The sequence below is a fragment of the Coregonus clupeaformis genome, chromosome 6, assembly GCF_020615455.1.
Source record: "Coregonus clupeaformis isolate EN_2021a chromosome 6, ASM2061545v1, whole genome shotgun sequence".
Taxonomy (NCBI): domain Eukaryota; kingdom Metazoa; phylum Chordata; class Actinopteri; order Salmoniformes; family Salmonidae; genus Coregonus; species Coregonus clupeaformis.
In genome coordinates this window covers 24,103,651-24,124,492 of record NC_059197.1, presented here as the reverse complement: position 1 = coordinate 24,124,492, position 20,842 = coordinate 24,103,651, and the positions used below count along the sequence as shown (strand labels likewise).

The 20,842-nt window shown below is 41.0% G+C and overlaps 3 protein-coding genes across 6 annotated transcripts; all 3 read left to right on the top strand.

Moving 5' to 3' along the window:
• Positions 1 to 12,242: 12,242 nt before the first annotated feature.
• LOC121568040 (complement C1q and tumor necrosis factor-related protein 9A-like) lies at positions 12,243 to 14,122 on the top strand. 3 transcript variants are annotated; one of them, XM_041878584.2, is made up of 5 exons: positions 12,243 to 12,300; positions 12,483 to 12,586; positions 12,973 to 13,005; positions 13,241 to 13,306; positions 13,553 to 14,122. In XM_041878584.2, the coding sequence occupies exons 2-5, from the start codon at positions 12,538 to 12,540 to the stop codon at positions 13,948 to 13,950; spliced, it is 546 nt and encodes a 181-aa protein (XP_041734518.1). In that variant the 5' UTR covers positions 12,243 to 12,300; positions 12,483 to 12,537; the 3' UTR covers positions 13,951 to 14,122. The 3 variants fall into 3 exon arrangements, with proteins under 3 accessions (XP_041734518.1, XP_041734521.1, XP_041734520.1); XM_041878586.2 differs by having other exon boundaries at positions 12,274 to 12,300; positions 12,502 to 12,586; XM_041878587.2 differs by lacking the exon at positions 12,973 to 13,005.
• Positions 14,123 to 14,215: 93 nt separating this feature from the next.
• LOC121568039 (DNA-directed RNA polymerase II subunit RPB9) lies at positions 14,216 to 18,178 on the top strand. The gene is made up of 6 exons (XM_041878583.1): positions 14,216 to 14,389; positions 14,606 to 14,660; positions 14,840 to 14,913; positions 15,021 to 15,095; positions 15,282 to 15,333; positions 17,835 to 18,178. Exons 1-6 carry the CDS (start codon positions 14,328 to 14,330, stop codon positions 17,895 to 17,897), a joined length of 381 nt encoding a protein of 126 aa, XP_041734517.1. The 5' UTR covers positions 14,216 to 14,327; the 3' UTR covers positions 17,898 to 18,178.
• A 475-nt stretch (positions 18,179 to 18,653) lies between these two features.
• Positions 18,654 to 20,582, top strand: LOC121568038 (peptidoglycan-recognition protein SC2-like). 2 transcript variants are annotated; one of them, XM_041878582.1, is made up of 4 exons: positions 18,654 to 18,764; positions 19,156 to 19,348; positions 19,440 to 19,558; positions 19,646 to 20,582. In XM_041878582.1, exons 1-4 carry the CDS (start codon positions 18,746 to 18,748, stop codon positions 19,816 to 19,818), a joined length of 504 nt encoding a protein of 167 aa, XP_041734516.1. In that variant the 5' UTR covers positions 18,654 to 18,745; the 3' UTR covers positions 19,819 to 20,582. The 2 variants fall into 2 exon arrangements, with proteins under 2 accessions (XP_041734516.1, XP_041734515.1); XM_041878581.1 differs by having other exon boundaries at positions 19,153 to 19,348.
• The last annotated feature ends 260 nt before the right edge of the window (positions 20,583 to 20,842 follow it).

Here is a 20,842-nt window from a genome sequence, read left to right as displayed (position 1 = left end):
CTCGCCGTGTTTGGAGGAGGAAGAATGCTGCCTATGACCCCAAGAACACCATCCTCACCGTCAATCATGGAAGTGGAAACATTATGCTTTGGGGGTGTTTTTCTGCTAAGGGGACAGAACAACTTTACCGCATCAAAGGGATGATGGACGGGGCCATGTACCGTCAAATCTTGGGTGAGAACCTCCTTCCCTCAGCCAGGGCATTGAAAATGAGTCGTGGATGGGTATTCCAGCATGACAATGACCCAAAACACACGGCCAAGGCAACAAAGGAGTGCACATTAAGGTCCTGGAGTGGCCTAGCCAGTCTCCAGACCTTAATCCCATAGAAAATATGTGGAGGGAGCTGAAGGTTCGAGTTGCCAAACATCAGCCTCGAAACCTTAATGACTTGGAGAAGATCTGCAAAGAGGAGTGGGACAAAATCCCTCCTGAGATGTGTGCAAACCTGGTGACCAACTACAAGAAACGTCTGACCTCTGTGATTGCCAACAAGGGTTTTGCCACCAAGTACAAAGTCATGTTTTGCATAGGGGTCAAATACTTACAGTTGAAGTCGGAACTTTACATACACCTTAGCCAAATACATTTAAACTCAGTTTTTCACAATTCCTGACATTTAATCCTAGTAAGAATTCCCTGTCTTAGGTCAGTTAGGATCACCACTTTATTTTAAGAATGTGAAATGTCAGAATAATTGTAGAGAGAATGATTTATTTAAGCTTTTATTTCTTTCATCACATTCCCAGTGGGTCAGAATTTTACATACACTCAATTAGTATTTGGTAGCATTGCCTTTAAATTGTTTAACTTTTGTCAAACATTTCGGGTAGCCTTCCACAAGCTTCCCACAATAACTTGGGGGAATTTTGGCCCATTCCTCCTGACAGAGCTGGTGTAACTGAGTCAGGTTTGTAGGCCTCCTTGCTCGCACACACTTTTTCAGTTCTGGCCACACATTTTCTATAGGATTGAGGTCAGGGCTTTGTGATGGCCACTCCAATACCTTGACTTTGTTGTCCTTAAGCCATTTTGACACAACTTTGGAAGTATGCTTGGGGTCATTGTCCATTTGGAAGACCCATTTGCGACCAAGCTTTAACTTCCTGACTGATGTCTTGAGATGTTGCTTCAATATATCCACATAATTGTCCTTCCTCATGATGCCATCTATTTTGTGAAGTGCTCCAGACCCTCCTGCTGCAATTATTTGGTTGTAATTTGGGGTAGAGCAGACATTTCCATATGTTTTTGTTAGCTGCATGTGCGACCTAACTCCACCAGTCCTACCGATGATATCATTTACGAAGATTATACCTTTTTTAAACATTTTGTCCCAAAAAAACATTTTTTTATCAATTAGTATATTTGAGTTTAACCACAATATTTGTTGCATTATTTGTTCTGTCGTTTCTGGAGGATTAAATTGAAATTGCAACCAACTTTCTATGGCTTGTTTTAGAAATAGTGATATTTGGGAGATGATTTCCTTTTCAAATAACTGAAAGTGAGAGGTTGTAATCTGAATAAAGGGAAAAAGGCCATTCTTGAACATTGGGTGAGACAATCTTACTAATTTGCTAGAGAACCAGTTCGGATTTAAGTATAACTTTTGTATGACTGAAGCTTTTAGTGATAGGTCTAATGCTTTAATATTTAATAATTTCTGTCCTCCGAATTCATATTCATTATGTAAATAGGCCCATTTAATTTTGTCTGGCTTGCCGTTCCAAATAAAATTGAGTATTTTTTTCTGATATAATTTTAAAAACTGTTCGCTAGGCGTAGGCAAGACCATAAGCAAATAGGTAAACTGGGATAATACTAGAGTTAATCAGGGTGAATTTTCCACAAATTGACAGGTATTTACCTTTCCATGGTAGCAAGATCTTATCTATTTTTGCTAACTTTCTATTAATATTTATTGGAGTGAGATCATTTATTTCATTTGGGATATGTATTCCGAGTATATCCACATCACCATCAGACCATTTTATTGGTAAACTACATGGTCATGTAAAAATCGTATTTTTTAGTGATCCAATACTTAATATAGTACATTTATTATAATTTGCTTGTAATCCAGAGAGGTTAGAAAATGTATCTAGATCCTCTATGAGGCTGTGGAGGGATTCAAGTTGTGGATTTAAAAGAAAACATGAATCATCAGCGTACAATGACACCTTTGTTTTTAAGCCCTGGATTTCTAATCCCTTGATATTATTGTTGTATCTGATTTTAATAGCTAACATCTCGATGGCCATAATAAATAGATATGCCAATAGTGGACAACCTTGTTTCACTCCTCTTGACAGTTTAAACCTTTCGGAGAAATAGCCATTATTTACTATTTTACACCTAGGGTTACTATACATGATTTTAACCCATTTTATCAGAGATTCTCCAAAATGGAAATGCTCCAGGCATTTATATATAAACCCCAGTCGTACTTTATCAAATGCCTATTCGAAGTCTGCTATGAATAGCAGGCCTGGTTTCCCAGATTTTTCATAGTGTTCTATTGTTTCCAGTACTTGCTTTATATTATCTCCAATGTATCGTCCATGTAAAAAACCTGTCTGATTAGAATGAATAATGTCCGACAATACCTTTCAATTCTATGCGCTATACATTTTGCTAGAATTTTTGCATCACAACACTGAAGTGTAAGGGGCCTCCGATTATAATGAAATCAGACCTTCTTCTTGAGTGTCTGATAATCTACCATTTACATAGGAGTGGTTAAAACATGCTAATATATAAATAGTAATAGTTACAGAACTGTGGCATAGCAGCCATCTTATTGGACCATGGCTTCCAGCTGATTAATGCTCTCTGCCCCTTTATGAACAGATATTTATATACAGTGGGGAGAACAAGTATTTGATACACTGCCGATTTGCAGGTTTTCCTACTTACAAAGCATGTAGAGGTCTGTAATTTTTATCATAGGTACACTTCAACTGTGAGATACGGAATCTAAAACAAAAATCCAATAAATCACATTGTATGATTTTTAAGTAATTAATTTGCATTTTATTGCATGACATAAGTATTTGATACATCAGAAAAGTAGAACTTAATATTTGGTACAGAAACCTTTGTTTGCAATTACAGAGATCATACGTTTCCTGTAGGTCTTGACCAGGTTTGCACACACTGCAGCAGGGATTTTGGCCCACTCCTCCGTACAGACCTTCTCCAGATCCTTCAGGTTTCGGGGCTGTCGCTGGGCAATACGGACTTTCAGCTCCCTCCAAAGATTTTCTATTGGGTTCAGGTCTGGAGACTGGCTAGGCCACTCCAGGTCCTTGAGATGCTTCTTACGGAGCCACTCCTTAGTTGCCCTGGCTGTGTGTTTCAGGTCGTTGTCATGCTGGAAGACCCAGCCACGACCCATCTTCAATGCTCTTACTGAGGGAAGGAGGTTGTTGGCCAAGATCTCGTGATACATGGCCCCATCCATCCTCCCCTCAATACGGTGCAGTCGTCCTGTCCCCTTTGCAGAAAAGCATCCCCAAAGAATGATGTTTCCACCTCCATGCTTCATGGTTGGGATGGTGTTCTTGGGGTTGTACTCATCCTTCTTCTTCCTCCAAACACGGCGAGTGGAGTTTAGACCAAAAAGCTCTATTTTTGTCTCATCAGACCACATGACCTTCTCCCATTCCTCCTCTGGATCATCCAGATGGTCATTGGCAAACTTCAGACGGGCCTGGACATGCGCTGGCTTGAGCAGGGGGACCTTGCGTGAACTGCAGGATTTTAATCTATGACGGCGTAGTGTGTTACTAATGGTTTTCTTTGAGACTGTGGTCCCAGCTCTCTTCAGGTCATTGACCAGGTCCTGCCGTGTAGTTCTGGGCTGATCCTTCACCTTCCTCATGATCATTGATGCCCCACGAGGTGAGATCTTGCATGGAGCCCCAGACCGAGGGTGATTGACCATCATCTTGAACTTCTTCTATTTTCTAATAATTGCGCCAACAGTTGTTGCCTTCTCACCAAGCTGCTTGCCTATTGTCCTGTAGCCCATCCCAGCCTTGTGCAGGTCTACAATTTTATCCCTGATATCCTTACACAGCTCTCTGGTCTTGGCCATTGTGGAGAGGTTGGAGTCTGTTTGATTGAGTGTGTGGACAGGTGTCTTTTATACAGGTAAAGAGTTCAAACAGGTGCAGTTAATACAGGTAATGAGTGGAGAACAGGAGGGCTTCTTAAAGAAAAACTAACAGGTCTGTGAGAGCCGGAATTCTTACTGGTTGGTAGGTGATCAAATACTTATGTCATGCAATAAAATGCAAATGAATTACTTAAAAATCATACATTGTGATTTTCTGGATTTTTGTTTTAGATTCTGTCTATCACAGTTGAAGTGTACCTATGATAAATATTACAGACCTCTACATGCTTTGTAAGTAGGAAAACCTGCAAAATCGACAGTGTATCAAATACTTGTTCTCCCCACTGATATATATATATATATATATATATATATATATATATATATATATATATATATATATAGTATTTGCAATCGCTTGCTTTGTGGTTTTGTGTAATTTACAACACCTTTTACTAAATTCACAAATTTACTCAATTTATGATGGAATTGACTATACTGACTGTACTTCCTTGAAAATAACTAGGCGCAAGTCAAATAGAGGTGACATATATTGTTACTGTTTACAGAAAATTGAACAATTCACCTGTTTTACCTGTTTATTGCATAATAACATCAATATCATAACTGTTCTTCCCTTCCCTGTTCTTCCCTTAGATTCTGTTCTAACTAACCTCCATAACTCTGGACTTCACCACTGTCTCCACTCTTCTTACAGAGTTATTATCCTTGATTCTGAAATATATACTTTTTTTTTTTTTTTACTTAATTTCAGTCATCATTCATTTTATTCTTACACCTGATAGAATGGTCATGCATTTTAGTCTTTGCCTCAAACATAGCAATACATGCTGTTGATAACTTAGTCGACTTTCACTGTCATTGCTGGTACACTAATAAACAACTAAGATAATGTACTGTACTATAGAGATGACAGCCCAGACTGGCATTGTGGACAGTGGAGACAAAGAAAATAGTCAGAGACAAATTAAAGATAGGTCCTGGTACCTTTGCACTTATTCGGTTTCTGTCTTTTCTGGCTCTCTGCAGTGCCAGTGTCCTCCTCCAATGGTCCATTGTGACCATTGGAGGAGGACACTGGCACTGCAGAGAGTTTCAATACCAATCATGTCTGTGGGTGTTCATTCAGTTTGAAGTTCACAGTGGAAGAGATGTAGGGGTCCATTGTGACCCCTACATCTCTTCCACTGTGAACTTCAACCTGAATGAACACCCACAGACATGATTGGTATTGAAACTCTTAGGTGGCACATACACATTATTTGCTGGTCCAAATTCACTCCATACCCTTCCTCCTTGGCCCTGACCTAACCCTTAGATTTTTCTTAAGGGTCTGGATAGGTATAATCAGGAAAGTGGTGGAGCTTACACCATATTGCTTACACCTTACACATATACAAACATCTAAGGTTTAGGGCCAAGGGAAAGAGTTAAGAAGTGAACTGGGACCGGCTGATTCACTATGGGTAAAGCCTAAATCACACGGGGAGCCTTTTTTATACGTGCGTGAACAAGCATGTTTACGCTGGAAACAGAATGCATGGGAGTCAATGAGAGAAAACAGGCTGTGAGCGTCAACGGCATCACAAGTATATAGAAAGTCAAATTAGAAATCTATTTTTCTCGCGGCAAATGCTGGTAAAATTATCGGATAAATTCTCAGAAAATAGACTGTTTGGAATTGTGAAGTTCACGTTAGCGTTTTTCGTTCTTGTTCTGGAGGCAGCTCTGCAGAATGGTCACTAGCTGGCACAGCCACAAAGTCATTGAATTTGATTTTAAACCTAACCCTAACCACACTGCTAACCCTAATGCCTAACCCTAACCTTAAATTAAGACCAAAAAGCAAATGTTTGTTGTCATTAATTTTTACAATATAGCCAGCTGGCCTATCTAAGGTGAAATTGCTCAGTTCTGCCTCCAGGACAAGACTGATGACAATAAATGTCAACATGCTTGTGAAGTTCAGTTAAAAAGTGTCAATTTGGTGTAAATAAGTTTAACTGCAAGCCAATATTATGTATAGACTAATGCTTATGAAGCAATGTATGAATGCAACGTTATTCTACATTTATAAACTGGATTGTGTTTCGGAATGATATATCACATTGTCAATGTCATTTTCTTCGACTTATCACCGTTGTTACTTACAGCCGATTTGATTGTACAGTTCAAACGAAGTGGTTCAAATTAATCAAATCTGGTTTAGAGATTGAGTGGTGTAACGTATACGCTTGGAGTCAGGAAGCAAGTGCAGAAGGTACGTTTAATGATAAGAAAAGGCAGATAAACAAAACAGGAGAAGTGTACTAAATGTGAACAAAACCAATACTGCCTGATGACTAAGGCTACTGAGGGCTAAATAAAGGGAGAGTAGTCAAGGTGATGATGAGGTCCAGGTGTGCGTAATGATGGGAAGCAGGTGTCCGTAATGATGATTGCCAGGACCAGTGGTTAGTAGACCGGCGACATCGAGCGCAGGATCGGGGGAGTGGGAGTGGGTTGTTTGTAGAAAGAGAATTCAAGGAATTGTTATGATCTTCACTATTTTGCTAAGTAAAGTTGTATGGTTTAAGAATATATTTTGAGCTGTAGGCTATGGTTTATCTGACAAATAGGCTAGCTACCTATTTGAAAAAAAATGCACCAGCTACTCCTGTTTATTTAGATCATGGGCATGTAGCCTAGGATACATCTGGAAAACTCGAGGAATGAGGTAACTTCGATTTGAAAAGAGAATACAACTCTTTATAATGGCTTTTCCTGACAATTACACGCTGGCATACACTACCCTGTCTATGTGAATTTAATGCATACTGCTGTCGCACGTGGTTAACGGAGTCCCCAGTGTTATTTCTGCTTAAGATTCAGATTTCTCGCTTACCTGCCCTGATTGGGATCAGTTCCCTCCTCCATGGTGACCACGGTCACCTGCTCTGCATCCATCACCATGGGCCCCTCCTCAACTGCCTCCTCTATGGTGACCATGGTCACCTTTTCTCCTTTTCTGCCTCCTCCATCACCACGGCCCTTCCTCAGCTGCCTCCTCCTGGTTGGCTGGCTCACAAGCCGATACTGAAAACAATGCATACTATTAAGTAATACACTTTTTGGGTGGAAACAAATGTCATATTTAATTACTATACAATTACAAATATAAAAAAATTACAAAATTACAAATGACATATACAACAGTATTTGCAATGGTTCAAATAATTTGGTTGCAAATGTGACTGGGGCCATGTAGAAACTTTTTAGACTACTAACATGTATGACCACAAAAGTCTGTGTATGACCAGGTACAGTAACATAATGTGGTTGAAATGCGACTAGCTATATGCCTACATCATAGAAAATCTACATATATCAAACGAATTTGAATTACTAGTGATGCCACTGTGGGGAAAAAATAAAAAAGACTAAAATGACAAACACAGGTCCATAACTGTAGACGGAGATTCTGGCACTCTCCTGGTGCTTACGGTATTACAACAAAGATGTCATTTGAGAATCAATTGTTCATTCATTTGAATGGTAACTGAACACATTTCAGGGTGCTCCACCCCAAAAAATAGATACATCTTCAGCCAATTTTTGCTCCCTACAGATTTTATATATTTTAAGTGTCTTTGTTAAAGGTGAGTACATGATCCCATTCCAAAAACATGTGAGAATGCCAACCAACTGTTAATCAACTGTTGTTTACTATCACTTACACCTGTGTCAAGGATCAGAATCTAATTTTCAGTTTTGAAATACCCAATTCTAACATTTAATCCTATCCGATTGCCAAAATCTGATTAGAAAAGTTTTGAAAAACTTGGTCCTGTTGATTACTATCATTCATTTCTGTGTTTCACTCTAGATAACTGATGCCTGAAACCAGATATACGCTGAAGAAGGTGGACACCCAAATGTTTGTGTTGGGAAGTATATTTTGTTTGCAAACCGCCCTTCATTTTGTTGTGTATTGGTTTAACACACCAACATTTTGAGTTTGAGTGCATAAAAAGACCACTCATGCGCTGCTTATTCGGCTAGTGTAGCAGCATTGGTTATAAACTAAGTAAATCAAATTTGTGTTAATCTGCATCCATCCCTTATGGCACTTTATTGGGTATTCCTTTATAGAGTCATTTGATGTTGTTTGTAAAATGCTATGTTCTCAATGCAATATGACATTATGTAGCATGTACACTGAGTGTACAACATATTAAGAACACCTTCCTAATATTGAGTTGCACTTGCACCCCCCCTTTTGCCCTCAGAACAGCCTCAATTCATCGGGCCATGGACTCTACAAGGTGTTGAAAGCGTTCCACAGGGATGCTGGCCCATGTTGACTCCAATGCTTCCCACAGTTGGGTCAAGTTGGCTGGATGTCCTTTGGGTGGTGGACCATTCTTGATACACACGGGAAACTGTTGAGCGTGAAAGGTTCTTGACACACTCAAACCGGTGTGCCTGGCACCTACTACCATACCCCGTTCAAAGGCACTTAAATGTTTTGTCTTGCCCATTCACCCTCTGAATGGAACACATACACAATCCATGTCTCAATTGTCTCAAGGCTTAAAAATCCTTCTTTAACCTGTCTCCTCCCCTTCATCTACACTGATTGAAGTGAATTTAACAGGTGACATCAATAAGGGATCATAGCTTTCACCTGGATTCGCCTGGTCAGTCTATGTCATGAAACAAGCATATTAATCAAGTATACTTACAGTAGAGTAACTTCTCAAACACAAATCTAAGGGCAGTGTGAGCCACCGTCTCCTCCTCTGACAGGTCCCTAGAGGTGGTGAGGACCTGGGCTTGTTTAATATCATACTCATACCATCATGTCATATTATGTGAATCATAATTCCAGAATAAGGTAGTAGAGGGTTATTTTGGATATTAAATTGTCCACATCAGGAACAAGATCAATAAACCGATTAAGAAGGCTGATTCAGTTATTGGAGTTAGTTATTGGCCTGACTCCAGACTCTCTGGAGGTCATGACAGAGCAGAGAACCAGACAGAAAATGGATATCTGTATAGTACTTCCAATGACCCTAGGAGTACTTTTAACTGGCTTATAATGCCAAAGTGCTCAATAGAAAGATTTAGGAGGTCCGTTTTACCTAATGCAATAGTTATCTTATTTATTTATATTACCATACTTGAGGGGTAGCCTACTTAGACTGGGTTCCTCCATGATTGTAAAATCTTGTAGGCCTATATTTTATTGTATAGTTGCTATATACAGTATTGATAGTAATATATGATTATTAGACTCCCACTTCTGCCCTACAAATGCAAAACGCAGGAACGACTAAATTTGTACTGTTAAATCTGACAGCAATTTCTGAAAATCAATGATATATTCTGAAACCATTACAATCAAATCAAATCAAATTTTATTTGCCACATGCGCCGAATACAACAGGTGTAGACCATACAATGAAATGCTTACTTACAAGCTCTTAACCAACAATGCAGTTTTTAAGACAATTGTTAGCAAAAAATAGATGCAAGTAGTCCGGGTAGCCATTATTAGCTGTTCAGGAGTCTTATGGCTTGAGGGTAGAAGCTGTTAAGAAGCCTTTTGGACCTAGACTTGGTGCTCCGGTACCGCTTGCCGTGCGGTAGCAGAGAGAACAGTCTATGACTAGGGTGGCTGGAGTATTGACAATTTTTGGGGATTTCCTCTGACACCGCCTGGTATAGAGGTCCTGGATGGCAGGAAGCTTGGCCCCAGTGATGTACTGGGCCGTACGCACTACCTTCTGTAGTGCCTTGCGATCGGAGGCCAAGCAGTTGCCATACCAGGCGGTGATGCAACCAGTCAGGATGCTCTCGATGGTGCAGCTGTAGAACTTTTTGAGGATCTGAGGACCCATGCTAAATCTTTTCAGTCTCCTGAGGGGGAATAGGCTTTGTCGTGCCCTCTTCACAACTGTCTTGCTGTGTTTGGACCATGATAGTTTGTTGGTGATGTGGACACCAAGGAACTTGAAGCTCTCAACCTGTTCCACTACAGCCCCATCAATGAGAATGGGGGCGTGCTCAGTCCACTTTTTTTCCTGTAGTCCACAATCATCTCCTTTGTCTTGATTACGTTGAGGGAGAGGTTGTTATCCTGACACCACACGGCCAGGTCTCTGACCTCGTCTCTATAGGCTGTCTCATCGTTGTCGGTGATCAGACCTTCGACTGTTGTGTCGTCAACAAACTTAATGATGGTGTTGGAGTCGTGCCTGGCCATGCAGTCATGGGTGAACAGGGAGTACAGGAGGGGACTGAGCACGCACCCCTGAGGGGCCCCTGTGTTGAGGATCAGCGTGGCAGATGTGTTGTTACCTACCCTTACCACCTGGGGGCGGCCCATCAGGAAGTCCAGGATCCAGTTGCAGAGGGAGGTGTTTAGTCCCAGGGTCCTTAGCTTAGTGATGAGCTTTGAGGGCACTATGGTGTTGAACGCTGAGCTGTAGTCAATGAATAGCATTCTCACGTAGGTGTTCCTCTTGTCCAGGTGGGAAAGGGCAGGGTGGAGTGCAATAGAGATTGCATCATCTGTGGATCTGTTGAGGCGGTATGCAAATTGGAGTGGGTCTAGGGTTTCTGAGATAATGGTGTTGATGTGAGCCATGACCAGCCTTTCAAAGCACTTCAAGGCTACAGACGTGAGTGCTACGGGTTGGTAGTCATTTAGGCAGGTTATCATAGTGTTCTTGGGCACAGGCACTATGGTGGACTGCTTGAAACATGTTGGTATTACAGACTCAGTCAGGGACATGTTGAAAATGTCAGTGAAGACACTTGCCAGTTGGTCAGCGCATGCTCAGAGTACACGTCCTGGTAATCCGTCTGGCCCTGCGGCCTTGTGAATGTTGACCTGCTTAAAAGTCTTACTCACATCGGCTACGGAGAGCGTGATCATATAGTTATCCGGAACAGCTGATGCTCTCATGCATGCTTCACTGTTGCTTGAAGACTCACATCCCGCCACTTAAATCATGAGTCTGAAATAAAAAAATTATTCACTAAAAGGTATTTCCATGTGCTTACAGTATGATGACAACAGCGAGTATATTTTTAAACAGCTCGCTAAAAGGCCTACACACTCCCGGGAAGCAGCAAGCTAACTTTACATTTTGTCAATGTTGGCCAAAGTGAATAAAGATCACTTCCAGTGTACAAGATTATAATGCACTACACATATCTAATTAAAATAAGTCTATAATTACGCGGGCCGAAATACAGAAACTACTAGATTATCTATCATTTCTTATCTGATCATTTACCTCGCTTTCACTTTAAAATAGCTAGCTACGTCCAAATTAGCAAATAAGCATCGAGTTAAGGGATTCAGAAGCGGCGTGGCATTGATGGAGTTTGTGCTAATAGTACATAAAAACATTGTGCTCATTTGTACATAATTAATGAGAGACTGAGTTGGCTCATACCAGGCCTTGGTTGGCAGGATCACTGGACAGAGTAGCACTAGCAGTCCAAGCAACTGATGTCAACTGCGTCGCGGGTTTTAGTGTCTCATGCTTCCTATCTGAGTCATTTTTTTGTCCACTTCCCTTTAACTTACTTGGGACAGAGTTCTACTACTTTAAGTTGAAATTTGACAATATATTTCTGATAAAAATGTACAATGAAATAGATTGGGAACTCCAAAATCTCCTTATCGTCCCTGCATCAAATGACATAACACATTTTCTGAATGTCAACAACACTTAACCCCCTCACTAACAACAACTCTGTTATTGTTATTAGAGTGCTGACTGCTGAAAATAACCTCAAGAATGTTGGTGATGACAGAGTACATTGTGCTCCGCCTGCTTGACTATACACCTTTTTCCAAAGGTTCAACTCCTGTTTATTTCACTCACACTTTGCAAATGCAGTGCATGTTGTGATTGCATATAGTTGTTACAACTGTCCTTTTTTCAAACACACCACATTCTCCTCTTCTCTTAATTATCTATTTGGAATTTAGGCGAATCATCTCAAAGCTTTATAGTTTTATTCTAGCTTTCATTCTGGTTACAGCTTGCACACCTTGAAAACTAGCCCCGCCTTTACATGTCTGTCTGCAAGCAGCCAAGTAGTAAAACCAGTCAGAATATTTAGAACTTCCCCCCTCTGCAAGACGTTCACAGGTAAAACGAACTACTGTTCTATACATAAAAAATAGATTTGATGTGATGAGATTTCTTTCCAATTTAACATTCATAATGCAGACACCTTTTATTACAACAGCTAGTTAATTAATGCATGTGAATAAAATGACATATGACTCTCTAACACAACAACAATTAATTTTCCTATACTCCATTTCAAGGCATTTATCTTTTCTACAGAAGTAAACTTATCATCAGCTGTAGTTGCACATAGTCATGGATTTTGAACCTGGCCATGGAGACAACAATGGAAACCTTAAGCCTGGTAATAACCTTCACACAATAGTGACCTAAATACCTAACTACATTTCTAATGAAACACGGGTTGGTTGGGCAAGTTATCTTTGTAAATGAATGTCATGTATCCTTTGTTCACCTACATAGTTATATTTTCAGAGGCCTATGATGTGCTGTTGACTGTGCCCAATAATGTGTGTACCATGTCTTGTGCTGCTACCATGTTGTGCTGCTGCCATGTTGTGTTGCTACCATGTTGTTTTCATGTTGGGTTGCTACCTTACTGTGTTGTCATGTGTTGCTGCCATGCTATGTTGTTGTCTTAGGTCTCTCTTTATGTGGTGTTGTGTTGTCTCTCTTGTTGTGATGTGTGTTTGGTCCAATATTTATATTTATTTATTTTTGTAATCCCAGACCCAGTCCCCGCAGGAGGCCTTTTGCCTTTTGGTAGGTCGTCATTGTAAATAAGAATTTGTTCTTAACTGACTTGCCTAATTAAATAAAGGTTAAATAAAATAAAATAAATGTGAAATGTACATATATTTATTTTTATACAATAGATCCTAGATCTCTGTATGTATGCAATAGTCCAATGCATTTGTATATGGCATATGATGAATGTAACTAACAAATCTTTACAGTGAAACAGAGCTAAACAACTCTATTGTATTCTGGAACACAGAACCCAAACCCACCAATCCTGATTCAACCGAGGGTGGCAGTGGTGGCCCAGAGAGTCCCAAACCAAGTAGGCATTCTAACTCTTTTGTATACTGTTGTAAAGTTGACATGATAAGTGTATTTCATGTATATCTTATGGCATCTGTATTTTACTTTATTTAAACATCATAATTGCTGTGAAATGGAAGAATTTGTACGTATCTTATTAGCAAATCTTTGAGTATGTATCAAATGCCCTAGGCCTGGACTGATCTCTCTCTCTCCGTCTCGCTCACTCTCTATCCTTCTCTCTGTGTTCATTCTTCCATTCTAGGAAAGATTGTAGCCTTCACAGCCAAACTAAACATCCGTGACAGCTACCCAACTCACAGCAGTATCCTGAAGTTTGCCAACGTCCTGGTCAATGAGGGAGATGGCTATAGTACTCACACAGGAAAATTCACCTGCCCGCTAGCTGGCTTGTACCACTTCACACTGCATATGTCCACCTACGGACGCGCCCAGTGTAGTATCTTAAAGAATGGCCAGCGGGTTGTCTCAGCATACCACACCAGCCTGCCAGACAAGTGTTGCCAGGTAGTCAGCATTGGTAGTGTGATTGAGCTCACTGAAAGAGACCAGGTTTGGGTTAATCTGTGGGGACCTACAAGACATGACATTTTTGCTACTGAAGATAATGACACTGTGTTTGTTGGGTTTCTTTTGGCATAATAACTTCATTGCATATTAAGAAGGTGTCCTGGTATGTATGTATGCAGTGCCCATTTACTTGGTTTCAACTCATCAGTGGTGTAATTAAATTGCCAATGTATTGTATCGGTTAACATCAATAACACATTTTTTTTCTTTCTGAGAATAATAAACACGGGATGACAAAAATGAATGTTGGGTGTTATTTAGTCGTCCACAGCAGGGGGCGCTGCAACTAATAAACTGCAGTCGAATTATATGATATTTTGTGCGCGTGCGTCGTCTGTCTTGTTTTCATCGTGGAAGCGGGAGGCAGCAACGTAGCTAATAATCTAGATAGCCTGAAGTTTTTATATTATTCTATTATTTCGTAGATTTTTATTTGTAAACTATTTCAAATGGATATCGAGGGTGGTACATATGAACCAGGATTCGTTGGGATCCGATTTTGTCAAGAATGGTATGAGCGCATGGCTATAAATAAGTTAACTTAGAAGATGCAAAACGTTACTGTAGCTAGCTAACGTTAGATAACGTTATGCCAGCTAATTTAGCTGCTACCTAAAGACTAGTAGCTATGAAATTGAGTCGCAATCATTCTTCTCTGACAGGACTAGGATAGTCTACCTAGCTATAATGTTATACAAAATAACAAAATTGTTCCATTCTGTTTTAGCAACAACATGTTGTATCCCAAAGAAGACAAGGAGAATCGCATCCTGCTCTATGCAGTAAGTGTGATGACTGATGTTCATTCATACCCATTCCAAATGGTTTACAGTAGTTAGCTAGTTTCATGCACTACCGTTATTGGTTTGGAAGTGTTTGAGCGATCAATTGTTGAAACAAGTAAATGCATGATACATGAATGTAGTAGCCATTTTTGACTCGGCTGTGTGTATCTCAACAGTGCAGGAACTGTGACTATCAACAAGAAGCAGACAACAGCTGCATCTATGTCAACAAGATCACCCACGAAGTTGAGTAAGTGGTCCCTATTTTCCACCACTTATGCTCAGACACAGAAATATACCTCTGTCATGGGCAATTAGGTAATCTCTGTCTCATCTCTCTGTCTCTTCTCTCCTCAGTGAGCTGACACAGATCATTGCAGATGTGTCCCAGGATCCAACGCTACCCCGGACAGAGGATCACCCCTGCCCAAAGTGAGAGTGGCCAACACTCACACAAACACACACACACACACAAACAAACCCTCTTTCTCTATCTTCCTCCTTTATCTCTCTGAAATCAGGCAATTTCTCCACACTATTTCGATTCACAAACATCTCTATCAATTCAAAATAAACTTCCAGATAAATCTAACATTGATCTCTTCCCTCTCTTTTCAGGTGCGGCCACAAGGAAGCAGTGTTTTTCCAGTCCCACAGTATGAAGGCTGAGGTGCATTACTATTTTTCATTATAGAACATCCACTGTCCCCAAAGAGTTTAGCGAGCAGGCCTTCCTAATTGACCTGGCCCAGGTATCCTGGATGGATATAGATCTCATTCCGTCAGTAGAGGATGCCTGGTTGTTCCTTAAAAGTAATTTCCTCTCAATCTTAAATAAACATGCCCCATTCAAAAAATACAGAACTAAGAACCGATATAGCCCCTGGTTCTCCTCAGACTTGACTGCCCTTGACCAGCACAAAAACATCCTGTGGCGTACTGCATTAGCATCAAATAGCCCCGCCGATATGCAACTTTTCAGGGAAGTTAGGAACCAATATACACAAGCAGTCAGGAAAGCAAAGGCAAACTTTTTCAAACAGAAATTTGCATCCTGTAGCACTAACTCCAAAAAGTTTTGGGACACTGTAAAGTCCATGGAGAATAAGAGCACTTCCTCCCAGTTGCCCACTGCACTGAGGCTAGGAAACACTATCACCACCGATAAATCTACAATAATCGAGAATTTCAACAAGCATTTTGCTACAGCTGGCCATGCTTTCCATCTGGCTACCACTACCCCGGCCACCAACTCTGCACCCTCCGCTGAAACTTGCCCATGCCCCCCCGCTTCTCCTTCACACAAATTCAGACAGCAGACGTTTTGAAAGAGCTGCAAAATCTGGACCCCTACAAATCAGCTGGGCTAGACAATCTGGACCCTTTCTTTCTAAAACTAGCCGCGAAATTGTCGCAACCCCTATTACTAGTCTGTTCAACCTCTCTTTCATAACGTCTGAGATCCCCAGAGATTGGAAAGCTGCCGCGGTCATCCCCCTCTTCAAAGGGGGTGACACTCTAGATCCAAACTGCTACAGACCTATATCCATCCTGCCCTGCCTTTCGAAAGTATTTGAAAGCCAAGTTAACAAACAGATCACCGACCATTTCGAATACCACCGTACCTTCTCCGCTATGCAATCCGGTTTCGAGCTGGTCATGGGTGCACTTCAGCCACGCTCAAGGTCCTAAACGATATTATAACCGTGATTGATAATAGACAGTACTGTGCAGCCGTCTTCATCGACCTGGCCAAGGCTTTCGACTCTGTCAACCACCGCATTCTTATTGGCAGACTAAATAGCCTTGGTTTCTCAAATGACTGCCTCGCCTGGTTCACCAACTACTTCTCAGATAGAGTTCAGTGTGTCAAATCGGAGGGCCTGTTGTCTGGACCTATGGTAGTCTCTATGGGGGTGCCACAGGGTTCAATTCTTGGGCCGACACTTTTCTCCGTGTATATCAATGATGTCGCTCTTGCTGCTGGTGACTCTCAGATCCACCTCTACGCAGACGACACCATTTTGTATACATCTGGCCCTTCATTGGACACTGTGTTAACAAACCTCCAAACGAGCTTCAATGCCATACAACACTCCTTCAGTAGCCTCCAACTGCTCTTAAACACTAGTAAAACTAAATGCATGCTTTTCAATCGAACGCTGCTGGCACCCGCCCACCCGACTAGAATCACCACTCTTGACGGGTCTGACCTAGAGTATGTGGACAACTACAAATACCTAGGTGTCTGGTTAGACTGTAAACTATCCTTCCAGACTCACATAAAGAATCTCCAATCCAAAGTTAAATCTAGAATCGGCTTCCTATTTCGCAACAAAGCCTCCTTCACTCATGCTGCCAAACATGCCCTCGTAAAACTGACTATCCTACCGATCCTTGACTTCGGCGATGTCATTTACAAAATAGCCTCCAACACTCTACTCAGCAAATTGGATGTAGTCTATCACAGTGCCATCCGTTTTGTCTCCAAAGCCCCATACGCTACCCACCACTGTGACCTGTACGCTCTTGTTGGCTGGTCCTCACTACATGTTCGTCGTCAAACCCACTGGCTCCAGGCCATCTATAAATCACTGCTAGGCAAATCCCCGCCTTATCTTAGCTCATTGATCACCATAGCAGCACCCACCCATAGTCTGCGCTCCAGCAGGTATATCTCACTGGTCATTCCCAAAGCCAACACCTCCTTTGGCCGCCATTCCTTCCAGTTCTCTGCTGCCAATGACTGGAAGGAATTGCAAAAATCTCTGAAGCTGGAGACTCATCCCTATATTGTTATTTATTTTGCTCTTTTGCACCCCAGTATCTCTATTTGCACATAATCTCTTGCACATCTAGCATTCCAGTGTTAATACTATTGTAATTATTTTGCACTATAGCCTATTTATTGCCTTACCTCCATAACTTGCTACATTTGCACACACTGTATATATATTTTCTGTTGTATTTTTGATTTTATGTTTTTTACCCCATATGTAACTCTGTGTTGTTTTTATCGCACTGCTTTGCTTTATCTTGGCCAGGTCGCAGTTGTAAATGAGAACTTGTTCTCAACTGGCTTACCTGGTTAAATAAAGGTTAAATAAATAAATAAATAAAAAAGAGTTGCTGAATTTAGAAATACTAGAGTTCTAAAGATTTTCTATGTAGGATGCCATGAGGCTGTACTATGTCTGCACGGCCCCTCACTGTGGACACCGCTGGACGGAGTGAGGAGGAGGAGAAGGAAGAGGAGGTCTGATGTATGCATCCACAGTCTCTGCTGTCACCCAACAGGCCACAATGTCTCTCTGGGGTTCACTGTGGCTTAAATCAGAATGACTGATGGCTGATTCAGAGGGGTTGGGTTAAATGCGGAAGACACATTTCAGTTGAATGCATTCAGTTGTACAATTGAATACGTATCCCCCTTTTCCTTATGTGGGTCTAAAATACCCTGCCAAATCGAAAACTTTATTTAACAGGAATACTAACTTTTTGTGTTCGTTCTTCAATTAAAAAAGACAAACTTTTCTGAAATGCTTCAGATTTCTTTCAAAAACTTGATTGAAAGACTTCTCTAAAACTTTGAATGCCACTGTTGTATAGATTAAAATATTTCCTAAATTACCATGGTTACACTCGTGTGAACCGATCTCTGTTGCAATACTTGCCACCCCCAAAAAAGAACTGAAATAGAGAAGGTTAAAAAAAAGTATTGTGTTTTATAACTGGGAATATGAGATGTTCCTCTTTAGTGGTGTAGCTTCGACTTCCCTTTTTTTTGTCTAGGCCTATCTGTTTGGCCACAGCAGTGTATTTCCCAATGTGTGTATTTTTCAATTAGTTTTAGACCCACTGAGAGTTGCGGTGTCATTGAGAAAAGCATGACTAATATGATTGGCGTGCACGTGAAAGGAAAGTATGCGGAACATGTACTAACCCGCTGGAGAAACACAGTCCATATCCCCTTTAACAATATGTTGTTAACAAGTCACTTATTCTGAGGAACATCAAGGAAACTGCCTCTTTTCAGTGGCCTCTAGCGAAGAAATCAAAAGCAAGTCCGGATAGTATAATAAATGGATGAAAGAGTCACTGGTAAGGAAGTAACTATGAGTTCTGTCGAACGGTAATGATGAAGCTTTCTGATAATGCTTTGAGATCTAGGTATTATACTGTGTTATGAATGGGTACATGAAGGTGAATTGTTAGGTCTACAGTTTGGATATGGTACACCACAGATTTACTAGCGACGAAATCAAAAGCAAGTCTGGATAGTATAATACATGGATGAAAGAGTCACTGGTAAGGAAGTACCTATGAGTTCTGTCGAACGGTAATGATGAAGCTGTCTGATAATGCTTTGAGATCTAGGTATTATACTGTGTTATGAATGGGTAAACGAAAGTGAATTGTTACGTCTACAGTTTGGATATGGTACACCACAGATTTACTGTGGTTTGTTACCCATATGCATGCATTTCAGTAGAGGTGGTTACTCGGGAACAGTGGGGAGCAGCAGCCCCTCGATGCCGGGAGACCCTCAAGTGTCCCGCTGAAAGAGTTGTCATACACCACACGGCACTGTTGCATTGCGGGGGCATCCGAGAATGTATGGACCAGCTCATCCACATACAGACAATGCATATGCAGGATAGGAACTTTGATGACATTGGATACAAGTGAGTGACCTCTCCTTTCCTAGTGTTTTCTATCATTCATTGTGTCAGGACAATACTATATGCAAATAACTGTGTTTTCTTGCATTTGCAGCTTTCTTATTGGGGGAGATGGCACAGTGTATAAGGGCCGTGGCTGGGGTGTTGTGGGCGCACATACCAAGGGCAATAACTGTGACTCTTTGGGCATTGCCTTCATGGGCAACTTCAACAGTAAGAAACACAATTTGGACTTTCCATCTCCAAGTCATTACAGTGTGTAAGGCATTGGTACCAATGGGTTCCGCTTCTCTGTTTCAGATCAGAGCCCCAGTCTAGCAGCCCTGTCATCTGTTAAACAGCTTCTGCAGTGTGGGGTTTCCCAGGGGAATTTGCACCCTGGATTTACCCTGCTTGGGCATAGAGACTTGGGGGACACCGAATGTCCTGGGGAGAGACTATATACTGCACTAAAACATCTCAAATTTCCCTGAACATAACCTTGTCCATAGGCTCAATTGCTACTGGTTCGACAGAGAGAGTCGGCTAGCGGAAGAGATTACCCTGAACAGCACACTGAAAATTGTGGGACTTCCTTGTGTGTTTTTAAACCACTAGATGGGGCAAAGACACTTTATCGAAGCCATGGCCTATAACAGGGTTTCCCAAACTCTGTCCTGGGGCCCCCCAGGGTGCACGTTTTGGTTTTTGCCCTAGCACTACACAGCTGATTCAAATAACCAACTAATCATCGAGCTTTGATTATTTGAATCAGCTGTGTAGTTGAGATTAGACTAAACGTTATTTATTTTGGTATTCACATAAAATTGTCCACATACCATTATGTTCCTTTTTCTATGAGTGTGCTGCTATAAGGTGTTCTAGGAAATAAGAACTGAGAAGGGTGTAAGTGTACCTTACATTAAGAGAGTACATTCAAAACATATGCTGCTGAACAAGTACAAACTATTGACAGAAAACTGGATGGGATTTCAATTTTGGGTGGCCAAAATATTATCTTGTCCTGACTTGCTGTGTTGTTCTGGATGAGTTGAAGCTTTTGGGATTAATTGAAATGGCTTCTCAAATCACAAAACAATCAAATAAAACATAATTTGTCAAAGGGAGAAAACCGTATAGGCCTACCTGTAAGCATTTCAACATTGTAAGCCATGCGTAAAGGCGCAACATTCCCAACAAGTGTGCACTTGTATTGCATAATGGAGAATTAAGGGGGACCCCATATCAAATTGAGAAAAGAGAGGAAAAGGTTAAACAAAAAATGCTTCTTCATATTGTGCGCCTTGATGTTGCAACGCATCTTACCTGTCAACTGTTGTGCAAGAAGCCGTATGCTCTCCAGGCAGACGTCTAGGCTACACAAGCGGCACCGCAACTATTTATCTTTTAAGTTCTCAGTTTGTGTACTTACTTTACGAGTTTACCTACTCCTGAATTACTTACACACATTCTCCTAATTCGTATTTGATGGGCTGTTTGCCAGGTTATTGTGTAAAC

What these genes read in the sequence shown, in the direction of transcription:
- LOC121568038 (XM_041878581.1), top strand. An exon ending in TTTGATGACATTGGATACAA is followed by an intron (nt 19,349 to 19,439) that starts GTGAGTGACCTC and finishes TTGCATTTGCAG; the next exon opens with CTTTCTTATTGGGGGAGATG. An exon ending in CTTCATGGGCAACTTCAACA is followed by an intron (nt 19,559 to 19,645) that starts GTAAGAAACACA and finishes TCTCTGTTTCAG; the next exon opens with ATCAGAGCCCCAGTCTAGCA.
- LOC121568040 (XM_041878584.2), top strand. Translation starts at nt 12,538, where the DNA reads ATGGATTTTGAACCTGGCCATGGAGACAACAATGGAAACCTTAAGCCT. An exon ending in AGGAGGCCTTTTGCCTTTTG is followed by an intron (nt 13,006 to 13,240) that starts GTAGGTCGTCAT and finishes TCTGGAACACAG; the next exon opens with AACCCAAACCCACCAATCCT. An exon ending in CCCAGAGAGTCCCAAACCAA is followed by an intron (nt 13,307 to 13,552) that starts GTAGGCATTCTA and finishes CTTCCATTCTAG; the next exon opens with GAAAGATTGTAGCCTTCACA.
- LOC121568039 (XM_041878583.1), top strand. Translation starts at nt 14,328, where the DNA reads ATGGATATCGAGGGTGGTACATATGAACCAGGATTCGTTGGGATCCGA. An exon ending in ATCGCATCCTGCTCTATGCA is followed by an intron (nt 14,661 to 14,839) that starts GTAAGTGTGATG and finishes GTATCTCAACAG; the next exon opens with TGCAGGAACTGTGACTATCA. An exon ending in CCCACAGTATGAAGGCTGAG is followed by an intron (nt 15,334 to 17,834) that starts GTGCATTACTAT and finishes TTTTCTATGTAG; the next exon opens with GATGCCATGAGGCTGTACTA.